Source organism: Geotrypetes seraphini, chromosome 8 (assembly GCF_902459505.1).
Source record: "Geotrypetes seraphini chromosome 8, aGeoSer1.1, whole genome shotgun sequence".
Lineage (NCBI taxonomy): Eukaryota > Metazoa > Chordata > Amphibia > Gymnophiona > Dermophiidae > Geotrypetes > Geotrypetes seraphini.
Window position 1 is genome coordinate 67,489,560 of NC_047091.1, and position 20,088 is coordinate 67,509,647.

Below are 20,088 nucleotides of genomic sequence, written 5' to 3' on the forward strand. Positions count from 1 at the left end.
CGAGGGAACATCCCCTTATGCGCAACCATAGACGCACCTGTAGCAGATGCTGGAGTACCCTGACAACTGAAATAGGTATTCCATATCAGGCTCATGAAATCCGTCGTAAAGCCCTACACTGGTGGCCCAAAAGCTTGGAAAAGAGACAGCTGAGGGGAGATATGACTGAAGTCTAAAAAATCCTGTGTGGAGTAGAATGGGTACAAGTGGATCAATTTTTCATTCCATCAAAAATTACAAAGACTAGGGGGACATTCGATAAAGTTGCAATAGGAGGAAATATTTTTTTGCACTCAGAGAATAGTTAAGCTCTGGAACGTATTGCCAGAGGTTGTGGTAAGAACAGAGGAAAAGTCTGGATCGGTAGCATGGAATATTGCTACTCTTTGGGTTTTGGCCAGGTATTAGTGACTTGGATTGGCCACCATGACAACGGGCTGCTGGGCTTGATGGACCATTGGTCTGACCCAGTAAGGTTATTCTTATGTTCTTAAAACCTCCTGCAGAGGCTCCCTGTGTGTCCACTTGGGCTGCTGTGCTGACATGCCTGCATTTCGCCAATTCACCTTCAGATGACTTTGGGAAGGACCTCTTCCCCTTAAAACAAGACTCCTGTGGATCCCCAGCCCTAGAGGACCCTGAGAAGGCTGAACCCGTGGCTCCTGCACCCCAACCCCCTTTGTGTGTGCTGTGGCACGCTGAACAGACACTCCTCAGCTGACCATCCAGCACAAACCTGGCATGATATAGAGGTAGAAAGGACTGAGGGGTCCATCTCTGTCAATTTTAAACAAAATCGAGGGGTTTTCAGGCTGATAAGAGGCTTTAGAAAAAAAATTGGGACATCCAAGATGGCTACCATAACAGTGATCTTGGTGCCAAGGGAGAAATATTAAAAGACAAAAAAACTCAAAAAGGGGTTTCCAGAGGTGGGGATCCTATCTCTGGCCTCAGGAACCTGCAAAACCCCAGAATTCAGATTCCCTGATTTTCCCCATAGGCTGCAATAGTCTTACTCTCTGGGCCATGTAATGTAATGTAATGTAATTTATTTCTTATATACCATGTAGTGCTTGCCCGCTTCAGCTCAGAACTGCAGTTGGAAAATTGGAGAAGACCTTTGCCTCAAATTTTCTCCACAAAAAGTGGTCTTTGGGCTGCCAGTTAGACTGATGTTGGACTGAGCCCCAACCCCCTCAACTCCTCACACCACAACGTGGGGGGAGGACCACAACCAACTCACAATTAAGTACTGGCGAACCAGAACAAAGCCAAACAGCCTTCACTCAAGCCCCCCCTGATGAATCAAGGATGCAAGCTAGCCCGTGCTCAAAAAATATTAAAGCATGTTGGCTAGACAGGTATCCACAAGGGTTGATCTTGCAAGAAGCAGACTTTCACCCTGCGAGTCTGCGTCCTTGTCCTCTCCCAGGCAGAGGTCCCAAACTAGAGGGAACTCCGGGCACCAAGCCTCAAACTTTGGATACAAATAAAAAACCCGAAAATTATTTTAAAAAACACAGAGCAGATCAGAAAGACACCTTCTCAACTTGCTTTGCAAAAGAAAAACCTGAGAGGACAGGAGTGAGCCCACTGGGAACGAGGTGGAGTTAAAAGATGTGTAACATTCTTTTGCAAACAACTTGCAGGTTCAGATAGATAACCCTAGCATTCAGGACTACTAGACACATTGCATTAGAATACCTTATTCTTTGAAAAGTAGGAATAAAAACAAAAATACAATTTTTTTTGCTATATCAAATCAGTCCATCCACACAGAACCAAGATACCTCAGAGAACACACTACAAGCTTCCTGCACTGCATGACATATTCCAGTAAAAGTAGGGAACTTACACATTGTCAGATTCTTACCTCATAAAGCTTGGACACAATCAATTTCCTACCGGTGCTGTTAATGCCCTCCATCACTACAACCTGAAAACAAATTTGGATAAGTCAGCCCTTTGTTCTCTTAGCATTATTTTTATTGCTATGATTGTTTATAGTTTACTAGTCTTTAAGCCTGTTACATTAATGGGTGCTAGAATAGAGTGTCTGTCTGTCTGTGTTTCTTTATCTCTCTCTCCTTGGCCGCTGTCTGTGTCCTTCTGTCACCCCCCCCCCCCCTGAGCAAAGCTGTCTGCCCCCAGCACACACCTCCCACCCAAAGCAGCCCCCTTTCCCTCTCCCTATCTATCCATGGCCCCTTCTGTCTCCCCCCAGCACACCCCTCCCCCAAAGCAGCCCCCTTTCCTTCTCCCTGTCTCTCCATGGCCCCTTCTGTCTTCCCCCCCAGAGTAAAACTGTCTGTCCCCAGCACACCTCCCTCCCAAAGCAGCCCCCTTTCCCTCTCCCTATCTCTCCATGGCCCCTTTCCCTCTCCCTCTGGCCCCCTGAATTAATCCCCCTGCTTACCCTCCCTTCATCCCGGCGTCTTCTGGCCTGCTCCTCTTCAAAGCAGGCCGCGATCGTGGTGGCCGGCCCCAGCGAACTTCGCAGGCTGCTCCCCAACCCGTAAGCAGGCTCCCCCCTGATGCGATCCCGTGCGTCAGAGGGAACGTGCCACCGAGGCCGGAAAGCAGCCCGCGAGGCCCGCCAAAGCCGGCCATGATTGCAGGCTGCCCCGAAGAGGAGGATCAGCGGCAGCGACAGCAGTGGTGAGCGAGGGCGGGAGGTATGGACCAGCTTGCTTCGGGTTGGTGAGGTGAGGGCGGGAGGTTTGTTGAGCTTCCTTCAAGTTGGTGAGGGCGGGAGGAGGGGAGTGGCCAGAGTGATCATTGGCCGGGTTCTAAAATGGAACACGGCCACGGATCACACACCACGGCCGCAGTAATCACGCTTTTTTAAAAGCGCATGCGCCACTAACCTTTTATTATATAGGATCATAATTTTATTGATGTATTTATTGCTCTGCTTTTCATCAATAAAAGACCTTGTTCAATTTTTTTAAAAAGAAATAATCAGCCAAGGTCCATGTGCCTCAATTTGGCTAAGCTATGCTCAGTAGGTTGCAGTTTTATTTTTCCAGTACAGGGAAAAAAGGAAAGAAGGAAAACATACACAGTCTCTCCAAGACAATCACTTGTATTTGCTATGACTGGCTGTTACCTGTCCTGGGAAGAGCGAGTATTCTTTTAGCTCTGATAGATCCACTGGCACCTGCATTCCCGAAGAGTATTCCTGGTCACCTTCTAGGATAACAGACTTGGAATTCAGCCTCCCATTGCTATCGCAACCGATCTGCCCCAGTACCGTGACTGGCTCCTGGGGGAAGAGGGGAATAACTACATCAGCCATCAGACAGGTTTACAAACACAGCCACCTCATCTAGAAAGTTTCAAAGTTTCCTTTAATTTGAAGCCCACCAGTCTTTCTATGATCTGTGATCCCAATTTGCACCACCACAGAAAGCATGCAACCTTTGGGCAGTACAGGAAGGCATCTTATGAAAGTGCACAACCAAGTCAATACCCAAATATGAGTTTTGAAACCCCATTTGGGATTGCATCCCAAGTTAGGAAAGCTTTGCTTTAAATTAATCAAATGTGATTAAAACCATTTAGAAAATTTCTTTCTGAAAGGAAAGAAGAGAAGAGGACATTTTTCTTTCAGAGAGGAGAGGACAATTTTCTGGGTAAGTATACATTATTTTGCACTGAGCTTTGATAATTTGGGGGATAAAAGCTAAATTATATGTTCCTTTATATAGACAGTTATATCTTAAAAGAACAAACTTTACTTAGGTAGTTTACACCCCCCCCCTTTTACAAAATCGTATCACAGTTTTTAGCACCATCCATGACAGTAACAGCTCCAATGCTTATAGGAATTATATGAGCGTCAGATCTCTTACTGCCACAGCTGGCGCTAAAAACCGTGCTACGGTTTTGTAAAACGGGGGTGGGGGGTGGGGGGGAGATAGTATAAAAGCCTTTTATAGTTTTACAGTTTTTAAACTTGAACTTTCTGCTAGAGAGTCTCCAGCAGGCATAGCAGGGTCTGGCTTAGTCTTTATTCCCTCCCAGCCCCCCACTCCCGTCCATCCCTAACTCATTTCTTTACTTATAGTCTAATTTACAGTCAATTATTCTAATTAGGACAACAGGAAAACTGCTTATTATATTTCATTACTTGCTAAGAAACAAACACTAAATAACGTATACAATATAAACCTAAGGCTATACTAGTCTAATATTCCAAGAACCTTAATAGGATTTAATTAATCAACTCAAAAATGAAATGCAGACAGTAGTCCAGCAGCAAGAGGGATGCTATTCAGTCTTTTGCAAGGTCATATGTATGATTATCTTCCACTTAGAAAGAAGTTATATGTGTGTGCTCACTGCAAAGAGCTCCTAGCTCTCAGAGAACAAGTCCGTTCCCTTGAGGCTAGTGTTGCAACTAGGAGGAGCTGAGGGAGACAAAGAGGTACATAGAGGAGACCTTTAGGGATGTTGTAGAGAAGTCACATCTCCAGGCTGCAACTCCTGTGCTGCCTTGGAGGAAGGAGGTCTCCTAAAAGGTGAGAATCATCCTGGTGAAGTAGGAAATACTCCAGTAGCCAGGACCTGCCCACCTGGGGATGGAATATCCTCTTGCTTAGAAGGGAAGGGTAAAGACAGCTGTTGTAGTTGGTGATTCGATCATTAGTAATGGGTGGCTGGTGGCTGATGTGCATAAGGGTGGCTGGTGGGCATGAGGATCGTTTGGTCACATGCATGTCCAGTGCGAAGGTGGCGAACTTCACGCATCACTTAGATAGTGCTGGGGAGGAGCTGGCTGTCCTGGTACATGTAGGTACTAATGACATAGGAAAATGTGGGAGGGAGGTTATGGAAGTCAAATTTAGGCTTTTAGGTAGAAAGCTGAAATCTAGATCCTCCAGTGTAGCATTTTCAGAATTGCTCCCCATTCTAGGCACAGGACTCAAGAGGCAGGCAGAGCTCTGACGTCTTAATGCATGGTTGAGACGAAAGTACAGGGATGAGAGATTTAGATTTAATAGGAACTGGGCAACGTTCTGGGAAAGGGTGAGACATTCCAAAAGGATGGACTCCACCTTAACCAGCTCAGAACCAGGCTGTTGGTGCTAACATTTAGAAAAGAGATAGAGCAGCTTTTAAACTAAGATGGGGAGGAGAGCCGACAGTCACCAGGAGTGGATGATTAGGTTTGGAGTATCCTTGAAGGATACTATTGAAACAGGATATTTAAGGAGTCCAAACAGAGAAATTTTGATAATAGTGAAAGAAAGCCAGGAATGCATAAGAGGAAAGCAGAGTAAAGGACTTAAATCCCTGTCATCTTCTCAGCAGCCTGTAGATACAAAGGAAAAAACACAATTTGAAGTGTCTGTATACAAACGCTAGAAAAATAAAAAATAAAATAGGAAAGTTAAGAGTATATAGCACTGACTGAAGGGGAAGATATAATAGGCATCTCACAGACCTAGTGGAAGGAGGACAATCAATGAGACACTGTGTTACTTGGCTACAAATTATATCATAAGGATAGAGTAGATCAAATTAGAGGGGGTTGTGTTATATGTTAAAGAGGGAATTGAATCAAACAAAATAAACATTATGCATGACAGATAGCAGTGTGGAATCCAAATGGATAGAAATTCTATGTGTGAAGGGAAGGACTAAACAGTTAGGGTTATATTACCGTCCCACGGGACAGAGAAATGTCTTCAGAGATTAGGAAAGCTGGCAAATTGGGCAACAGTATAATGGGCGATTTCAATTACAAAAACAAAAACAAATTTATACTCTACTCTCTTCCAAAGGTGAAAGAAAATCACTATAACCAAAGCAAGAAATTGTGGAGAAAAAAGGCCTCATTGCACACAGTACTCTACTCAGTTCAAACAATTGCCAACTAGTTGAGAGAACACACACTAACCATCGATCAAAAAAACTCCACAAATAACATACTGTATTTGCAAATAGTGATTCCAACGAACTTTGGGAGAGAATCTTTCATGCAGTAAAAAGTCTCTCCAATAAAAATCAGCATGGGTCTAATTTATAAATCCAAAAGACTGTGTGGATATCAAACAGGCAGCGTCTCTTACATGTGGGAAAAAGCGCTATAGTTCATAAAACAGCACACTTTATAAAGTGGACTCCATCTGCAATTCGATCGCCTTTAGCAAACCCCAGACATTTAGCTCACAACATCATGAAAAGTTATACACTCAAAAATATCAAAAAGAAAAAAAAGAAAAACTTAGCTGGCAAATTAATCCACTATTCATTTGTGTGAAGCAGCCGTGCAGTTTGGGAGTTTGGCGTGGGAGAAGTTTGTGCTGTGATGAAATTACAACTGGACCTCTGTTCTCAGTGGGGCACGCTTGATGCCTCCCTGTCTGTTGACATAAGCCACAGCTACGGCATTGTCCAAGAAAACCCTGACCACTTTGCGTTCCAGGCTAGTCTCCAATGACTGCAACGCTAAACGAATGGCCCACAACTCCAATCTGTTGATGGACCATTTCTTCTAAAGGGCTACCAGCAGTCCTAAACTGGATTACCCTTGCAATGACACCTCTAGCCGTAAAGACTCTTATCTATCATCAGGATCACCCAAGGGGAGATGCGGCGAGACAAGCCTTTAAATGACGACTCCAGTTGGAGCCACCAATGCAAACTCTGATGCACCACTATCATCCAGGCCAGCGGTATCTGGAGGGAATCTGTCTGCAGAGACCAAAGGGACAACAGTGTATCCTGAAGGGGATGAAGATAAGCTTACACCCAAGGAACACCCACTATGGTCACAACCATCAACTCCAGCACCTGGAGATAGTACCAAGCCGTGGGAGCTGGCATCTCCAGGATTTCCAAAATCTGACGTCATAACTTCAGTTTGTTTGGCTCTGGAAGAAAGACACAGCCTTCCACTGTGTTGAAGTGGATCCCCAAGTATTCTAGGGATTGCATTGGGTCCAGATGGCTACAGCAATTGAACAGTTTGAACCACTGCTTTGAAGCAGTTGGCCTTTGAAGAGGCTTTGATCAACCAATCAACCAAGTATGCTGCCAACCATCACCTTGGTAAAGGTGTAAGGCGCCACTGCCAGACTGAATGGGAGCACCAAGAATTAGAAATGTCTCTCCAATACATAAATCTCAGGAACTTCCTGTAAGCTGGAAATATGGGAATATTTAAGTAAGCTTCTGTCAAATCCAGTGAGATTAGAAATTCCCCCAGCAATACCGGAGCAATGACTGGCCAACCAAACAGTATCTATCTGGAATCAGGGCCTTTTTTCAACATCGAGTGTGTATGTCAAAGGACTCAGGCACTGCACACTGCAAATAAAAACAACATAAAAAGCTCATCCTTCCGGCTTCCTGATGTAGCCTAGCGAAACATAGACTGTGTTGGAGCCGTGAACTGACCTTTTCAGATAAGTGGTCTACCGTTAAATATCTCTTGTAGAGTTATAACATCTGCCACACCAGCGGAAGCAAGTTTCTTGCTCCATTTAATATGTTATGATTAAAATCTAAGCACTTTCTCAGTGACATCGAATTGCTGCTGTGGTGCCTTGCTGAAGAGCTTATGAGCACACAATATTTTAAAAGCCTTTAAGTGTTTCTTGGTGACACCAGTTTGAGAGACGTGCCCAGCATTTATGAGAGGGGGGTATTTTGTTATTTTGTTCTATTTTGGATTTATTGCCCCTCTCGAGTGGATTGTAACTTAAAATTCCCAGTCTGTTTGGATCAAAGATGGATATATGGCAGAAAGTGAAGGAAAGAAAAACAGTTAAGAGCACGGACAGAAGGAAGTGCAGCCAGAGACTGGGAAAAGATGGTTTGAAAAACAAAATCTAGAAAATGGAACAAGCCAAGATTTTTATTGAGTTACCCAACATGAGGTTTATCAATAATAGAACGCTAAAATGAAGGAAAAGGATCTCAGAAATCCATGCCAAAAGATCATGCAATCTCGTATAGGCTACAGTGTGGAAGGGGTTTTCTTTCATAGATCCAAAAAACCTTCAAATTTAGACAAGACGCTAATTCAGCAGGAGTAAATTAAAGATCTTCCAAGGCTGTCAACAAGATAAGTACTCTCATTGGTTAAAGAAGTTTGAATAATTCACTCTTAATCTAGGTCTTATCAACGCTAGATCATTACGCACTAAACATCACGCCATTAAGGACCTCATAACTAATTATTCATTGGATCTTCTTTGCATTGTAGAAACCTGGCTTTCCGAAGATGACGAGGCCTACCTTACCTACGCTAATCCTCCAGGCTACAATTTTTGCTTCAATCATTGCACCGGTAAGAAGGGAGGTGATCTCGCTATCGTTTACAAATCTTCCCTATCCGTAGCTGTAGAAGCCACGCAAACTAAAAGTTTCATTGAATATATTCAACTCAAAATTAACACGAACCCAACTATTGACTTACTACTATTATATATTCCTCCAACAATTAATCAGTCCACAGTTGCCCAAATGTTATCTATTATCTCTGACTTCTCTACTACTTCACAATTTCCTCTTCTTCTTGGCGTTTTAATCTTCATTTCGATGATATACTTAATCTATTTACATCAGAATTTATAACCTATGTCAATGACCTCAATTTTTTTGCTTTAAACTCCGGCCCTACACATATAAAGGGTAACACACTAGACATGATCTTTGTTCCCTGCGAATCACTTTTACATTTTTCTAAACCTATCATACATAAGGTTCCCTGGTCCGATCATAGTTTCATTCAATCAGTTTATACATTGCAGTCCCCACCAGTTTTTTCCCAATTACCTAAAACTGTCTCCTCAAGAGACTTCCAAAATATTAATGACTCCCTTATTTCTGCTACATTATCAATCGATTCCAAGGACTACAAATGAACAATCAACTATTTGGAACAATGCCTGCCGGTCCCTCTTGGATATAATAGTACCAATAATCACCCGTACAATTTCCCCTAAAAAACAATATAACCCTAGTTTAACTCTTCTCTCCTATTATTAAAACGACAATTGTGTTCTGCTGAACGTAAATGGAGTTCTAAACCTACCCAAAACAATTTAAATCATTACAATAAACATTATCGTCAATCGATTAACGCAGTAAAGAAACAATTTTATATTAAAAAGATCTCTAAAGCAAGAAATTCATCAGCTCTTTTCAGAATTCTCAAACAATTAACTTATTTTAAACATAAACCGGCCATTCCTGTGGACAAATCTCCTTCAGCCCAAAGTTTAGCTGATTTCTTTCAGACAAAAATCAATCTAATAAGATCTAACATTGCAAGTAAAGTTCCTGTTTCCTCGGGTGTCAGTTGTCCCAGCACTAAGGTTAAAGAAACAATTATGAATAACTCGTTAACTGCCACATGCTCCAATTTCTTTCTACCTTCTTTAAAAGACATTGAAAATACGCTTCACTCTATTAATATAAAGGGTTCTAAAGCTGAGCTCCTTCCTCCTTTCCTTTTAAAGCGTTACTTTTCTATATTTGGACCCTATATTCTCCAAATTATTCATAAAATTCTTTCTAATGCAAGTCTTCCAGCAGATTGGAAACATTCAATCCTTTATCTTATCATTAAAGACCCAAAAAATAATTTAAGGACTGTTCTAACTATCGCCCAATTGCTAATCTTCCATTTTTAGCCAAATTAACTGAAAAGATCGTCTTTCATCAATTGTCAGATTTCATTGACAAAACACAGGCTCTGCATCCCAATCAAGCTGGTTTTCGTAAAAATCACTCCACAGAACACTCCCTTCTAGGACCTACCACAACTATCCATTATTACCTTGACCAACACAAGTCCATCTTACTTATCTCCTTAGATCTCGCCGCTGCATTTGACACCATAGATCACCATCTCCTTCTCCAAAGACTTGCATCCATCGGTATAACCAATCAAGTCCTTGAATGGTTCAGATCTTATTTCTCTGACAGGTTTTCCACCGTACATTTCAATAACTCAATCTCCAACTCTTTTAATTCCAACCTTGACATTCCACAAGGTTCCATATTATCCTCCTTACTTTTTAATATCTACCTGGCTCCTCTCCTAACTCTTTGTCAATCGATTGGATTTACTGTTTACGCTTACGCAAAAGGCATACCATCGACCCCACTAGCCAAAATGGTATCTCTATCATTGATCTCAAACTAGCCAAAATTCACGAGTGGCTGAATGCTAATATGTTTTCTAAAACTAGCACTGTGCTTTTCCTATGGAAAGAAGGTTTACAGTTAATTGCTCCAGTTTCCATCGACAATGTTCCTCTTAAACTAACTACTACAATCAAAATACTAGGCGTTCTTATTGATAACAAACTCTCATTCCATCCTCAAATTAGTGCACTGGTCAAAAACTGTTTTTACAAACTCAGGATGATTAGATCTCTGGTCTCCCTCCTTGACACAAATTCCCTTAACATGTTAATATATTCTCTTGTAATATCTAAAATAGATTACTATAATTCATTATTAAAAGGGATATGCTTAAAAGATATAAAACATCCTCAACTTATACAAAACAGCTATCAAAATTATTTCGGGTTCAAATAAGTTTGATCACGTCACCCCACTGTTACAAAAAGCCCACTGGTTGCCTGTTCTACATAGGATTACATATAAAATTGCCCTCTTGATCTTTAAAACTATGCAAACTAATGCCCCGGCTTTCATAGACAGACTCTTGATTTCCTATGACCCTCCCAGAACCTTAAGATCAACTTCACAGCATTCTCTTAATAACCCATCCTTGAAGATAATTGGGACCCGTCGTACCCTTATTTTTTCAGTTACTGCCCCTTTAATCTGGAACTCTCTCCCTCTATACCTAAGAGCCGAATGAAACTGACAAAAATTCAAAAGCAGTCTAAAGTATTTGCTCTTTAAAGATGCCTATAACGGATAACTATACACGTATCTACTCCAGCAATTTTTAACTTTTTTCCACTTCTACTCCAGCAATTTTAACTTTTCCCATCTCCTATTGTATTTTCCTTCTATGTATTCTTTCTATAAAAATTGTGGTTCTCCCCCTTTTCCCATTGTTCATGTATGTCCAATAACTAGTTTATGTATGTCTAATAAGTTGAAATGTTTATCTTCCAGCTATTTTTAAATATTTTGTATAACGCTTTGTACTCCTGGATAAGCGTTTAATCAAAAACTTAAATAAAGATAAAGATTAGGTAATGCAAATGATGGTAAAAAGAAAAATTGATTAAGAAAATTTTTTTTCAGAAAACTCACATGAGTGGATACACTTCAGATATTTAATATCACACATAGAAAAAAGAAAAATTTTGTTTCTGAAAAATAATTAAAGAAGACATCAATAAATTTTGTCAGTATATAAATTTGAAGGTTTTTTGGATCTATGAAAGAAAACACCTTCCACACTAGCCTATATGAGATTGTATGATCTTTTTTTCTCCAGCACAGTGAGGGGAAGGGAAGCCAGTTGACCCTTTCACTGCACCGAGAAAAGCCTGCCCCTTTTTACTTCGGTGGTAAGCCCCACCCACTTCCTCCTCAGGCAGCCATTTTGCCTTCCTGCCCTTTAAAGGGCTCAGATCCAGCACCGGGCCATCTTTTCTCCAGCACAGTGAGGGGAAGGGAAGCCAATCGTTCCTCTCACTGCACCGAGAAGAGTCTGCTCCTTTTTACTTCAGTGGGAAGCCCTGCCCACTTCCTCCTCCGGCAACCATTTTGCCTTCCTGCCTTTTAAAGGGCTGAGATCCAGCACCGGGCCATCTTCTCTCTAGCACAGTGAGGGAAAGCTGACATTTCACCTTACTTCGGTGTGGGAGCTTGCTCCGTCCTGTCTCCGCGTGCAGCATCAAGCTTTTTTAAAAGCTCGGTGCCAAGCGTCCCAGCTAACTCCACATTCGCTGACATTTCATCTTCGTCTTGGGAGCTTGCTCTGCCCTGTCTCTTGCATTGCAGCGTCAAACTTTTTTAAAAGCTTGGGGCAATATTCCACACTAGCTGACATCTTATCTTACTCCGGCATGGGAGCTTGCTCCGCCCTGCCCCTTACATGCGGCATCAAGCTTTTTTAGAAACTCGGTGCCAAGCTTTCCAGCTGACTACACACTAGCTGACATTTCATCTTACTTTGGCGTGTGAGCTTGCTCTGCCCTTTCTCTTATGTACAGCGCCAAGCTTTTTTAGTTCAGTTAGTTCTATAATTCTCTCCACCCATTAGCCATTACACTGGACTTTGTGATTTCTGTTAATTTTCAGCATGAAGTTACCTCTCTGGCTTCTCTCTCTCTTACCCTCTCTATGTTTTAATCCCACTCATTGTGCAAATTCTCTCTCCCCCAAGGTACTTGGCTTCAACTGTAACAGTGTGATCTGCCCTGGCCTTAGAATTCCCATATTGGTGCGTACTAGAAATTATTCTTCTAAAAAAACCTTTCCAGGATGTCAATTATGCCTCTCTAAAGCCTGTACCAATTACTAGCTTACCAAGTCTAGCCTCTGACTCTCTTACTCCTGTCCTGATAATATATTGCAATGCCAGATCAGTATGCAACAAGGTTCAAATACTAAATGACCTACTAGGGAATCTTGATCCTGGTTTCTTGTGCATTACTGAATCGTGGATTGCAAAAGATGATTTATTTACTCAAAATGAGCTCTGTTCCCATGGCTATCGAGGTCTTTTCTCTTCCAGAAACTGCCGGAAAGGAGGTGGTTTGGCACTTCTCTATAAATTATTTTTTGATGTACAGCCTCTTGAAAAAGGTAGCGATGCATCTCTAGAATATATACTAGCTACTGTTAACGATGAGCTCACCTGCCACCCATTAGGTATTCTGTTATTTTATCGTCCCCCGATTCCTTGGAATAAATCTTCTCAACTATTATTTGAGACCATAACAAGTGCTTTCCTAAATCTCTAGAGACTATTGATTATTGGTGACATTAATCTTCATTTAGACGATAACGCTAATAAGGATGTTATCGAATTCAGCCGTTTTCTCACCTCTCTGGGTTTTCCTCTTCTTAAGTCCACTCCAACTCATGAAAAAGGGCACTCTCTCGATATCATTAGCTTTCTTGATCTTACCGATCATAAAACTTTAGTTGAGGATGTTCGTTGAGAACAAGTTCCATGGTCTGATCACTTTCTGGGTGCCTCATGTCTTCCTGTTTTTATGTCCCATCTTGGAGCTCAATCTTGTACTCCAAAACTTATTACCTTCCGGAAGAAAATCGCGAGTGAACAATTTTGGTCCCAATTCCTCAAACAGTTTGCTTTCTCCCTCAGGCCTGATGCCTCAGAAGTCAACTGGCACAATTGGGTAAATCTTTCTGAGTCCACCTATTGTTCACTGGCTCCTCTATCGACTAAGACTTTTTCTTACTCTTGTAAGGCTCCCTGGTACCTTTCTTATTCACAGAGAACTGAAACAGAAATGCCGAACATTGGAGTGTAAATGGAAAAAAATCAAGATCTCCTGCTGACAGACAGTCATGAAAGGATAGTATCAGGTCTTATAATGCAACATTAAAAAAAACGCTAGGAAAAATTTCTACGGTGATAAAATTATCAGATCCAACAATCAAAGTAGCACCTTGTTTAACATCTGGTGCTCGTTAACTAGCAACAATGACTCGTCAATATACCCTTCCTCCCCAGTAGTGGATGACTTAGCGAAATTTTTTAACGAAAAGATTGCTGTTATAAGAGACTCTTTTCCATCACTAGTTTCTTATAATTCTCTGGTGTTAGGTGATACTAATCCAATCACAATTCCAGCAGATAGGATCTGGACAGTCTTTGAGTTTGTATCTGAGGCTCAGGTTGCAAACCTGTGTCATAAATTAAGATCCTGCAAATGTGCTCTGATGCATTCCCTTCATATCTATGAGAAAATTCCTACTCAGGCCATTTCATCTCTTACCAAACTTATTAATTCTGCCTTATCATCAGGTCTTTTTTTCTGCAGAGATGGGTCATTTTGTTCTGTCCCCACTATTAAGAAAGCTGACTTAGATCCATCCTCACCGTCTAGCTATCGACCTATAGCGAATATTCTTCTACTGACCAAAATGTAGAGTCCATTATAACCACTCAGCTTTCATCATATTTAGAGAGATTTTCCATTCTTTTATCTTGCCATCATGAATTCAGACCTAATCTCAGTACCGAATCTCTACTGATCTCACTAATCTCTAAGGTTCAGCAATTGCAAGCGCGCAGTAAGTTTGCAATTTTGCTACAATTCGATCTATCGGCGGCCTTTGAAATCATTCACCATGATATTTTGATATACCAACTTTCTGAGATAGGTATTGATTCCACAGTCTTAGACTGGTTTTCAAAATTCTTACGATCTCGCTCACATACTGTTAATATGAACGGCACCATGTCATCTTCTTGGAAGCCATTATGTGGAGCCTGCAGGGATCACCTTTATCACCTATTCTTTTCAACATCTACATAACTACTTTTAAACTTTTCCGTTTATCCCCCTGTGAAACACTATTTACATATGCAGACGACATTTTTGTTCTCTTTGAGATTGACTCGAACCTCACTAACTTTGTTGGGAATATAATAGAATGTATAATGAAACTTCACTCTTGGGCCCTTACTGTACAAATGAAACTGAACGAGTCCAAAACAAAGTTACTTTGGCTTGGCCCAAAATTAGAGCAGTTACCTTTGTCCATTCTGTTGCCTTCAGGATCCTCACTGCAGATTGAATTCTTAAGTAAAGTTCTGGGTGTCATTATAGATTCAACACTTTTATTCACCGACCATCTTAATTCTCTGGTAAAAAAGGTTTTTTAGTCTCCATATGTTGAGGAAAGTGAGATCCTGTTTCCATCATCAATACTTTGCTGTCCTTGTTCAATCAATCATCCTTTCGAGGCTGGATAATTGTAATTTGGTCTATTTAAGCTTGACCAAGAAAAGCTTTCAAAGACTTCAACTGATCCAGAATACTGCTGCTAAGCTGATTTTTGCAAAAAGTAAATTTGATCACGTCTCTCCGCTCCTGCAAAAACTTAATTGGCTTCCAGTAATTTCCAGGGTTTATTTTAAATGTGCCTGCTTAACATTTAAGATCTTGCATGGAATCCTTCCTCCTTTAATTCCCCTGTCTTGGAATTCTGTAAGATCTGACATTACCAAATCTACTCAAAAATTTAAATTGTTCTTTCCTATGCTGAAAGGTGTTACCTACATTGGCAAATTAGGGAAGTTTCTACTTTTCAAAATTACTGAGCTGTAGAATGATTTTCCTATTCAACTGTGCGATCTGGGCTCTTTCCAACCATTTCGAAAACATCTGAAAACTTGGCTATTTTCAAAGTTGTAAATTCCGCTTCTCTCCATACTATTCCAAATCCATATTGTATCTGTTCTCCTTTCTAATTTCTTGTAAACTGTGCCGAACTCTACTGTTATAGAGAAGACGTGGTATATAAGCCTAAGGTTTAGTTTAGTTTAGGCGTGGATTTCTGAGATCCTTTTCCTTCATTTTAGCATTCTAATATTGATAAACCTCATGCTGGGTAACTTGAAAAACAAAATCACCAGATAGAAAGATAGGGGAAATGTTTTTATTTTCAATTTAGGGCTCCTTTTACTAAGGTGTGCTAGTGGTTTTAGTGTGCGCGCTAGACGCTAATGCCTCCATAGAGCTTGCGTTAGTATTTTCCATGTAGTGTGGGGTTTGCATGCGCTAATCTTCAGTGTGCGCTAAAAACGCTAGCACTGTTCAGGAAGAAATGCATTTGTTTCTATTTCTCTGGGGTTGTACTGCATGCAGAGTCTTGCATCTTAGGGTTTCATTTGTATATATTAGTACTTTTAGCTTGTGGTCCTGTATTTGTATAGGGGTTATCTGTGTTCCACTAGGAATGAATGTTGAGACGCATACAGTGCGCTTTGTGTAGTTTAATTTTGTTGTTAACCATTATGTGTTGTTAATCACTAATAATAAAACCCTAAGCGTGCATGCGCACTCCTATCTGCATGATCCGTAGCTCCATGGCCGGCAGAGAAATTGTAAAGCGTTTGGTGCATGCGTGTTCGCACGTTCAGAGCGCGCACGCACATTCGATTTCCAATGAGTGGCGGTTTACTTTATACATCAGCAGTTACTCTGTGCTGGTTGCCCTTTCCAAGACAACACGTGATAAAAAAAATTAAAAAGGTAGGTGAGAGAAGGGGCACGATAACAGATATCCCCCCTAACATCTCCAATATTCCCCCGACATCTCCCTGACATCTCCACACACACACACACAGGAGGACAGGGGGCTAGGGAAAGAGATTGAAAGTAAAAAAAAACAATCAGATATAATAAACGCCTTTGCGGACATGCGCAGTGGGAAATTTGTGTGTTCTTGATCCGTAATCTGTGGTGCTGCATGCGCAGTAGGAGCAGCTGTTTCTGACGTGTGCAGCACATTTCCACAGCAGCGTAGGAGAAGAGCAGTGGTTTCCTTCAGCTGAGCATTTTCTGACGCTTCCTCTATCGCTAGCGTGTGGCGGTCTTAGTTGTGGCGGCCGGCAGCGGACCGCTGGCACAGAAAATAGGTAGGTAGCAATTGCGGAGGCCGGTAAGGGGGGGGAGCAGGCTGGAAAGGGGGGGCAGGCATCAGCTTTTGGCGCTGGAGGGAAGGATGTACAAGTAGAAGGGACGCTGGGAAACAGCAATCACAATATGATCCGCTTCCATCTGGACGCAGGGGAGAAACATTGGTCCAAAACGACAGCCACAGCACTGAACTTCCGAAAAGGGAATTATGAACGGATGAAACTCATGGTAGGGAAGAAGATTAGGAAGAGGATAAGTACTGTAAAAACGCTGGAGCAAGCTTGGTCCCTTTTTAAGGACACGGTCACCAAGGCGCAAAATTTATATATTCCGCGTATCAATGTAGGGATACAAGGCAAGCTCAGCACACTGACCTTTCGCCCTTGTAAATGAATACTGAATCATTCCTCATTCCTTCTCCCCTCTGCCACGTAGATGTTCTAAGCAAGGGAAAATGTTAGCACCTTGTGACAGAATGCTGAGGCATTCTCCCCTCCCTTCTCTTGTCACAAGACTCTTGTCACATATTAACCTGACACAAGTTTACCCTTATCTTATTCCTTATCTTGTTTAAGTATTCCTTATATGGGCAACAAACACTTTGCCTACGTGCAAAAGCAGGCTTCTGTCACGCGCTGAGTTTAAGGAGCATGCATTATAACCTTTGGAATGTCACATGATATAATAAGCTTTTAGACATATTAGAAGTGAACACAAGGAAATCACTTAATTGTAACCGTTATGATGTATTCATATGTCACGTGAGATAGTAGCTTTGAGAATCACTTTAGATATGTAAATAAGTGAGTTACCCTTGTTATAATCCGCACTGTAAATGCATGATGAAATTGTAACCTTACAAAGCTAAGATGTGCTAATGTCTGGTGCTTAAGATAGACAGCTAAGGTTAATCAGAAACCATTATCAGAGGCATACTGGAAATTACTTTGATTCCAGTCTGTAAGGAACAGGTTCTCCCTCTATTCTTCTCCAGTCTCTCACACCTCACTCACATTTTCGTACGCTGACGATATACAATTAATTCATCCTCTTGATCCGAATAATACCACTGAAGTTTCTTCTATCAATTACAAACTTGAACAAATACAAGACTGGCTTACCTCAAATAAATTATCATTAAATATTAACAAGACCAAAACTATGTTATTTAATTGGAAAAAAGACATACTATTATCAAAACCATTTGTACTTAATAATAATACTCTTAACCTAGTATCCACTGTGAAAATACTTGGAGTTTTTTTAGATGATAATCTGACTTATCATGAACACATCTCCCACATAGTCAAAAATTGTTTTTTTAAATTACGGCAGATCAGATCAATTACCAAATTTCTAAATTTACCATCATTAAAGATTCTAATACATTCTTTCGTTATATCGAAAATTGATTACTGTAATGCCTTATTTATTAATATTACACAAAAAGAAAAAAGGAGATTACAGACCATCCAAAATACTGCTATAAAAATAATATATAATACAAAAAAATACGATCATGTCTCCCCACTACTTAAAGACGCTCACTGGTTACCTATAAGTCACAGAACTCTGTTCAAAACAATGCTTCTCATCTTTAAGACCTTATTGTACAATGAACCACAATTTATTTCAAAATCATTAATCCCTTATACAACCCAACGCCCATTACGATCATCGGAACAAAATCTGTTAACAGTACCGTCATTGAAAATCATAGGTACACGAAGAGCCGACATGTTTACAGTAATGGGACCACAATGGTGGAATGCAATTCCCCAATATATCAGAATGGAACAGGACATTACAACTTTTAAAAAATTGCTAAAAACTTATTTATTTAAAGACGCTTTTACTTCTGATTGACCTAAAAACGCTTTTTAATTATCGGCTTAAATTAGAGAATGACACGGTGAAAAAATTGGTCCCCGTCACCGCCCCGTCCCCGTCTCACCATCCCCGTCACCGCCCCGTCCCCGTCTCACCATCCCCGTCACCGCCCCGTCCCCGTCTCACCATCCTCTTCACCGCCCCGTCACCGCCACTGCCACCCCATTCACCGCCCCGTCACCGCCACTGCAATCCCATTCACTTTTCTTTATTTACGTATAAAGGAAACATTCTTTAAAACTTTAAAACTTAGTTAAATATTAGTTAATAACTATACAAAAACAAAACACGCAGAGAAAAAATTAATTAATATAAATTCCCTGACTTCCCTGCACTGTCCCCCCTTGAAGGTCTGTCCCCATCCTGAAAGCCTGATGCCCCCCCCCCCGACGTCCGATACATCCCTCCCCCCGAAGGACCGCCGACTCCCCAACAATATCGGGCCAGGAGGGAGCCCAAATCCTCCTGGCCACGGCGACCCCCTAACCCCACCCCGCACTACATTACGGGCAGGAGGGATCCCAGGCCCTCCTGCCCTCGACGCAACCCCCCCTCCCCCCAACGACCGCCCCCCCCAGCCGACCCGCGACCCCCCTGGCGACCCCCACGACCCCCCTACCCCCCTTCCCCGTACCTTTGGTAGTTGGCCGGACAGACGGGAGCCAAAACCGCCTGTCCGGCAGGCAGCCAACGAAGGAATGAGGCCGGATTGGCCCATCCATCCTAAAGCTCCGCCTACTGGTGGGGCCTAAGGCGCGTGGGCCAATCAGAATAGGCCCTGGAGCCTTAGGTCCCACCTGGGGGCGCGGCCTGAGGCACATGGTCGGGTTGGGCCCATGTGCCTCAGGCCGCGCCGCCAGGTGGGACCTAAGGCTCCAGGGCCTATTCTGATTGGCCCACGCGCCTTAGGCCCCACCAGTAGGCGGAGCTTTAGGATGGATGGGCCAATCCGGCCTCATTCCTTCGTTGGCTGCCTGCCGGACAGGCGGGTTTGGCTCCCGTCTGTCCGGCCAACTACCAAAGATACGGGGAAGGGGGGTGGGGGGGTCGTGGGGGTCGCCAGGGGGATCGCGGGTCGGCTGGGGGGGCGGTCGGAGGTTCTTGGGGGGGGCGGTCGTTGGGGGGGAGGGGGGTTTGCGTCGAGGGCAGGAGGGCCTGGGATCCCTCCTGCCCGTAATGTAGTGCGGGGTGGGGTTAGGGGGTCGCCCTGGCCAGGAGGGTTTGGGCTCCCTTCTGGCCCGATATTGTCGGGAAGTCGGCGGTCCTTCGGGGTGGGGGTGCGAGTGGTCCTGCCGGGGGGGGGGGGAATGTATCGGACGTCGGGGAGTCGGCCGGGCAAGAGGGCTTGGGCTCCCTCTTGCTCCGATCGCGGGTGCGGGTGGGAGCGCGTGCGAGCGGTCGTTCGGGGTGGGGGTGCGAGCGGTCCTGCTGGGGGGGTGAATCGGGCGTCGGGCGGTAAATAGCGGTTCCTAGAAGGGGGTACATTGGCCCGCGGGGACAAACCTGTTCACCGTTTCCGCGGTCGGTGAATGGCCTTGTCCCCGTCACCGCAGCGACTGCTAGTTTTCTTCCCCGTTTTCGGCGGTGACCCGCGGCTTAAATGCGGTGGCCGCGGGTAAACCGT

At 42.8% G+C, this 20,088-nt stretch overlaps 1 protein-coding gene across 4 annotated transcripts in view; it reads right to left on the reverse strand.

Moving 5' to 3' along the window:
- POLA2 (DNA polymerase alpha 2, accessory subunit) overlaps nucleotides 1-20,088 on the reverse strand; it is a 154,848-nt gene that overhangs the window by 53,630 nt on the left and 81,130 nt on the right. For all 4 annotated transcript variants that reach the window (XM_033956268.1, XM_033956270.1, XM_033956266.1 and 1 more), the window contains exons 8-9: nucleotides 3,110-3,265; nucleotides 1,874-1,936 (exon numbers count right to left, since the gene is read on the reverse strand). In XM_033956268.1, coding sequence (XP_033812159.1) covers nucleotides 1,874-1,936; nucleotides 3,110-3,265 — 219 coding nt within the window. The remainder of the gene's footprint in view (nucleotides 1-1,873; nucleotides 1,937-3,109; nucleotides 3,266-20,088) is intronic.